The sequence below is a fragment of the Terrapene carolina genome, unplaced genomic scaffold, assembly GCF_002925995.2.
Source record: "Terrapene carolina triunguis isolate 2854851 unplaced genomic scaffold, T_m_triunguis-2.0 Scaffold93, whole genome shotgun sequence".
Classification (NCBI taxonomy): Eukaryota; Metazoa; Chordata; order Testudines; family Emydidae; genus Terrapene; species Terrapene triunguis.
The window spans coordinates 3,691,719-3,698,729 of NW_020664444.1; the positions used below are offsets into that span (position 1 = coordinate 3,691,719).

At 51.9% G+C, this 7,011-nt stretch overlaps 1 protein-coding gene across 1 annotated transcript in view; it reads right to left on the reverse strand.

Moving 5' to 3' along the window:
• SLC9A3R2 (SLC9A3 regulator 2) overlaps positions 1-5,504 on the reverse strand; it is a 91,424-nt gene extending 85,920 nt beyond the window's left edge. Inside the window, exon 1 of the mRNA XM_024212466.3 lies at positions 5,256-5,504. Coding sequence (XP_024068234.2) covers positions 5,256-5,465 — 210 coding nt within the window. The 5' untranslated portion in view covers positions 5,466-5,504. The remainder of the gene's footprint in view (positions 1-5,255) is intronic.
• Between the last annotated feature and the right edge of the window lie 1,507 nt (positions 5,505-7,011).

The following is a 7,011-nucleotide window of genomic DNA, read 5'->3' on the forward strand; positions in this document are numbered from 1 at the left end:
GCAATTAAGGAGTTAACGCTCTAATGGGGCGAGATGGCTGTTCTGAATGGTCAGATTGCATCACACCTTGCAGCTTTTTTCATAGGGAGTTCAGTGTTGGTGAGAGGTGCGAGCCCTCTGCTTAGCCAGAGAACGGGTCCCCCACGAGCAGCATTCGGGTATGCTTCCCTCACACCCCTCCCCCAGCAGTGTCTCTCGACCGCGAGCTGGTGGGCCACACACAAGTAAACATCCTCTACGGCCCACTCGCTCCTGGGTCACTGCCAAGACCGACAGCAAGAGACCCAAATGGTGCTCATTGTGACTGGGGTTTCTGCAGGCATTCAGTGATGGGACTGAGGCCTGGTCTTCTCTAGAAAGATATGGTGAAGATACGTGGAGAAAACCACACCCCTGACTGACATCCCTATGCAGACATAACCCACAGCGTAGATGCAGCTATGTCAACAGAAGAGGTTTCTACTGATGTAGCTAATGTCATTCAGGGAGGTGGGGTTCCTATACCGACAGAAAAAAACCCCATCTGTCAGTGTAGGCTGCGTCTATGCTACAGTCTCCATAATGTAGACATGCCCTGAGACCACAGCTCAGTGAGTGTCACTAAACCACCATTACCTGGGCAGTCACTTCCACTCACTCCCAATCTGGACTAGACGGGAACCAAAGACCTTGTGGTGAAAGGTTCCACGTGACATTCAAAACCTCAATAGCCACTCTGTCCCACCGGGCCTTTCACCTTGGAAATCTGAGCCCCACCAGACAACCACTTCCAAAAGAAAGCTATACACTGGTCTAGCAGACAACAGGGGACTACAATCCAAGTGCTCTGGTTTCTAATCTAGGCTCTGACACTGACTGTCTAGAGGGACTTGGGCAAAGCACTGCACTCCCGTTCCCTTATCTGTAAAACTAGGGTTATAATAGTTACCTACCTCACATGAGTGTGGTCAAGAGCAACAGATTACAGATGTTAGAGGTGTAAGTGACCTATTAGTTCTGCTAGTGTCTCTCCCCGAGACCTAGTTGGGATTGTTCCCCATAACACAGTTTCTAGAACTTTGCCCAGTCTAGATTTACACATCTCAAGCAACAGGGCTCTCACCCCTTCCTCAGGGAGAGGATTCAACCACCTCACAGACCTCACGTCTGCCTCAGAATCAATATAATTAGAGAGCCCATGAAAATTCAAGAAAACGAACATCTTCTCACTTCTGCTCATCATTACATGCCCAGCCAAACAGCTGTTCCTGGTGTCAAGGACAACATTCACAGGTAGCCACCCCTATTACCCACCCCCCAAGAACGATGGGCTAGCAGCGTGAGGATTGAAAGCAATCGCTCCATGTCTGCAGTCTATGCACGTGCCTTCTAGAAGGCCTAACAAACAGACTGGCCTTATGCATCTGTGTAATTATGCAACCTTCATTAACATCTTGAAGTGCCACTGCAATGAACAGAAAGGCTGGAAAGGCTCACAAGGAGGGGTAGTGATGCAGGCTCACCAGGGCTCCAATGGTAATGTTTGCCACGGCGACCTCCCCCACACTTAACCCTCGTTGCAGAAGGGCAGCTTGAAACTGGCTCTGTTAAAATGACATTGCACCGTGCCAGCATGTCTCTTTTTCAATGATTCCTCAGTTTACAACTCAAAAGAGTCTATTCCAGCTGACACCACTGCAACCTCAACCTGGGATCTAAACACCGAGGAAGGGGGAGTCAATAGGCGGATGACGGGCCAAATCTGGACTGCCGGACGCTTTTGAACCGACCGCAAAATCTGTTCATTTATTTACTTATTATTATTATCGTTATTGTGGTGTGAAAAATGTTTCTCTGGCGTCTGGATCTTGACCAAGAAATCTGGACCTTGACAAAAAATAATTGAGTACCTCTGATCTAGGAGGTTCCTCTCTCTGCCCATATTAGCATGGGCGGTGTTAGCTAAGAGGGGCGGGGGCAATAGGACACGTAGGGTTAACCAATTATCAGGTGTTACAACTACAACTTGCCTTGTCTACACTAGGATTTTAACCTGTGTTAGTCAACACAGTAGGGCGAGCACATGTTAAATTGCCCGTCCCACAAACACTGGGAAGCAGGCTGCAATTTTGCAATGAAGACAGGAGCAAAGCACCTTGAATCTACTTCCTCTGTTTGCTCTTTCTGCTTGCTTTAATCTACAGTTAGAAAAACAATGAAGGAACAAATAAATACAATCAAATGTCATCAGCTTCTGCTTCCTGAGCTTGCAACAAAATTATAAACAAACAGGGGAACCCTCCTCTGCAAAAGGCTCTTTGCTACTGGCGGTTTCAGATGTAGGCGTAAACCTGTTATTAGCTCCAAGGCTGATGTCCCTAAGAGAACAGGAAAAGCCAAGCAGGATCAGACCAACCGTTCACCGAGTCCAATATCCTGTCATCAACAGAAGCCAATGTCCGACACATATGGTGTAACGTTCCCACAATGTACATACTTTGTCAGCACTTTGTCATGGAGGAAGTTTTCTCCTGATCACCAGAAAATTACCAGCTTATTGTTTTGAAGTATGAGGATTGGCAGCCCAGCCCTTTGTAACGTCATCCCAGCTAATGTGACTGCAGATGCTAACTCGGTTCATATAAATGTTGAATCGTTCTTGGAACATACTAAGCTATCTGCGTTAGTAATACCCTGTAGCAGTGAGTTCCAGAGGTTAATTATGCCTTGCTTAGAAGAAAACATGGAGAGGATGAAATGTCTCTAGTTTCACTTGACCTACCCAACCGAAAAGCCCACACATTTCATACGTGAAATTGATGCCTCAGCAATGTTGAATCAGCCTTCACCATCACATCAGATTTTAGCATACAAAGTCTTGACAATTTTCTGGCGTGAAACACCGCTCTGTATGTAATAAGAACACCCTCATCCACCCAGCAATTAGAACAGAGCAATAGATGTACCCTGACTCCATTCCAAATATAACTGGAGGGGCAAGTGTTAACTTCTGCAGAGGGTGCTCAGGTCCACAGCACTGGCTTAATTAACGACTAAACAATAAAAGCCATGTCCTGGCTGGGTGTCAGTTACATAGCACTTTAATGGCGTTACCACTGCTTGCACCACTACTGGGGATGGCTCTGTATCTCTCAGCAAATCAGTCAGTCATTCCATATCTTTAGGACTCACTGTCGGCAACTAAAAACTGAGACCCGCTACTTCCAAAGCGCTGTTGGTTCCATGAAGCATGCAGACGACAGATCACCATGCTGCCCGTAGAAATTATTACAGGAGGCGCCTGCCAGATGCTCTAAGCTACTAAAATATTCAACCCTGCAGTGCCCTGAAAACTAGACAGATAGACAAAAGAACTGCCCAAATGGGACTCGAAAGCACCAGGCTCTTGAAAAGCAAAGGGATCTCCAATTCAAGCTAGAAGCTGCTAGTTTCTGGCCATTATTTTTCCAGAGTAAATTGTAGTGAATGCAAGTAGAAATTATGTGATAATAATAATTATTGTGAGCATCTGCATAGCCTTTGCATCAGTAGATGCTGAGGCACTTTACACAGGTCAGTAAGCATTACTGACTGCATAGGGAGTAAGAGAAGCGCAGCAAGGAGAAGTGGCTTGCCCATGGTCAAAAAGTGAGTCAGTGGCAGAGTCAGAAATAGACCCCAGGTCACCCGATTCCCAGTACCATGCTCAGAATCACAGAATCGTAGGACTGGAAGGGACCTTGAGAGGTCAGTGTCTGACTATGTCACAGCAATGCCCTGACCATGTCATAACACCCTTTGCTCTTTCCGACCTTGCCTGGTCTTGGCAGGGACATAACATGATTATTGCGCAGTTAGATGTCGTCCATACAGACAAGACCAACCATGCTAGAACACACTGACCTCGTTGAAACTTACTAGGGTACACTGGGTGCTCCAACATGATAAGATAATGTTGCTGTGTAGAGCAGGCCTAGAACTGTGTGGGAACCTATTTTACTGTAATATCTACTGCTGGTCATTTGGCAAAGGGAAGCTTTTAAACAAACATTCAGAGGGAGGATCACCCTCCTAGCTTCTCCGCCCGCCCCCCAACTTTAGCACATTCCTGAAGACACCTTCCAAGGAGCCGGGGGAGCAGGGTAAAGTAAGGAGGTTTCAGGCATATGTAGCAGGCTCCGCGCTCCATTTGAAGAGTCAAGGAAAGACTCAGCAGGGTTAGAGTTCTGGTCCCTGTCCCAACAGGGATCTTACCCCCAATAAACTGCTTATCTCCGTGGGAATTACTCTATCCACCTTGTCGTACCGGAACCATCACCCAAAGAGAGACACTTTCCATCACGCTAGCTTCACTTGGAAACTCGCCTGGGAAATCCAGCAGAGAATGGGAAAGCTACTCAGAGTCTTATCGTAAATTCACAAGCAGTGTTAGTGACCAAACCAGACACTGACAGATCCCCAGAAGAAAAACAACACCTGGGCAACCCAATTCAAAGCTGCTAGTGTAGGGCTCTGCGTTTTACAGCTAAATAAAAAGCCTTGTTGCTCGACTGGACCCAGCACTAGGGAACAATCCTGCACCCGCAGGGGGTGGGTTAGATGCGACTTGATAGGACTTTCCCGACTTTAACCTCTCTGAATATTAATACATAAAAAGTGGGGGCGGCAGGGGGCATGTGAACCATAGGAATTACAGGAAACAAGTTAATGACCCAACATCAGGGCACCTCATTCCACCAGCAGGCGACACAGACACAGCAGATGAAAAGCAGGTGCTCAGGATTATTAACAAAAACTTTCCATGTCACGCTGGCTTCCCCACTCCCAACCTCCAGCTGAAACCCACTAGCAAACAGCTGGACTGCTCAGCCCCAGATTAGCTGTCCCCTGGCGGTACCTCTCCTTCCAGCTCTCCAGTCAGACAGACAGAGGGATCCAATAGGAGTTAGACCCTGCCCCAGCACCCACCGACAGACCATCTGTCCATGGGCAGCTCCTTACCCCTAACCCCAGCACCCACCGACAGACCATCATCCATGGGCAGCTCCTTACCCCAGCACCCCACCCACGGACAAAAAGACCATCCCCAATTCCCACCGACAGACCGACCATCCACGGGCACCCCCCTGCCCCAGCACCCACCCACCCAGACCGTCCACAGGAACCCCCTGCCCAAGCACGCACCCACCCACCCACCGACCATCCCCGCCCCAGACAGACCGACTGTCCACGGGCCCCCCCCGCCCCAGACCCCTGGCGGGAGTTCCCCTGCCGACCTGGTGGTGCGTCTCCTTCTCCACGTTCACCCCGTTCACCTCCACCACCCGGTCCCCGGCGCGCAGCGCCGCCGCCTCGGCCGGGGAGCCGGGCTCCACTTTGCGGATGAACTGGCCGCTCTTGCCCTTCTCGCCGTGCAGGTGGAAGCCGTAGCCGGTCTCCCCCTTGATCATGTGGCAGAGCCGGGGCTTCCGCGGGTCCTTGGCCATGGCTGGGGCCCGTCCAGCCGCGCGCAGCGGCAGCTCCCCGGGGGCCCGGGCGCCGAGCCCGGAGCGCCGCAGCCGGAGGCGCAGGGCCGAGGGACCCCGGCGGGATCAACAAGTGGCCGCCGCTCCCCGGCCCCGGGGCGGCTGGCGCGCTCCCTGCCTGCGCCTCTCTCCGCGGCACCTGGCGAGACGGGGCCCCTTACGCGCGGAGAAGCGCAGAGGCAGGACCCAGGCTGCGAGGAGAGGAGGCGGCGGCCGGGCTGCTGCTGCCGAGCGGGGCCATGCTGCGTCCTCCGCCCGCCTCTGGGGTCCCCTGCACCAGCCCCCCTGGTGTCCCCGTGCGCCCCCGCTCGGCCCCTCCGGCTCCGGCGCACCGACTCGGCTGCTGCTCGGCTGCCCGCGGCTCTGACTGCTCCGGCCCCTGGCGCTGTTACTGGGGCTGCAGCGCCTCCTCCCCGCTGCTTACGGCTCCGAGTGACATTGCAGCCGGGGGAAGAGCTTGGAGGCCAGATGTGACCATGGCACCTCCCCCTGATGCAACCCGGAACCTTCCAGAGCTGGCTGGGGTGGGAGTGGGTGTGTGTGGGGGGGGCATTATTATAGACTTCCCCCCCAAAAAATAATCCAGCCCCCACAACCCAGCATAGACCTCAGGACAGCTTTTCCCCTGCCCCATCTGTCTCATGCTCTTTGTGGGCTCTGTGCACATTGGTGCTAGTCCCGTCCCATGGGACATCAGGGAGGGGTGCACCTGGGTCATGTCAAATAGGGGTGCAGGGAGGTCTGGCTGGGTCACCCTCATTCCCAAACCTAGTGAGTTCTTTGCTGATCATGCCAGGGGCCCAGCTAATCACTGAGGCTTGGTGAAAACCACTTTGTGAAGGGCATGATTAAAACTAGTCTGTATTTCATTCCAGCCCTTTGCCAGGTGTCAACGTGCCACCCAGAACCAGTTCAACTTATCCAAGAGGGAAGCCAGCTGGTTTCAATGCGATTGCAGACCCCAGGGAGGAAATCAGACATAAGGGCAAGAACATCCAGTGAGCGAGCTGTACAAAGAATGGGAGGATAGGGGTAGCCGAGGCCAGAGAACATGAGTCCCAAAACTGGTGGTGAATAAGTAACTAAAATAATCGATTTGTAGGGTGATTTCCCATTGGACTTTAGTGGGAGTTGTTGGATCAGGCCTTAAAAACAGCCAACATGGGACTCTGCCTGGTCTTTGCCGGGAGAGAGCACCCCAGCCCATTCCAAGCAAAGGCTGGTGTTTGACCCCCATGAGATGCAACAGCACCTTATCTCCCAATGGCTGGTCTCTGCACTCAACCTCACACATGGAAAGGGCCCAGGGGCTGTAGGCTGGCCAGATAGCAAGTGTGAAAAATCGGGACGGGGGTGGGGGGTAATAGGAGCCTTATAAGAAACAGCCCCAAATATCAGGACTGTCCCTATAAAATCAGGACATTTGGTCACCCTAAGGGGCTGTAGCTTACTTAAAGGTTCCTGCGGGGCTGGGAGGCTGGCATGGTTCTGTTTCGTGAGATGGTGC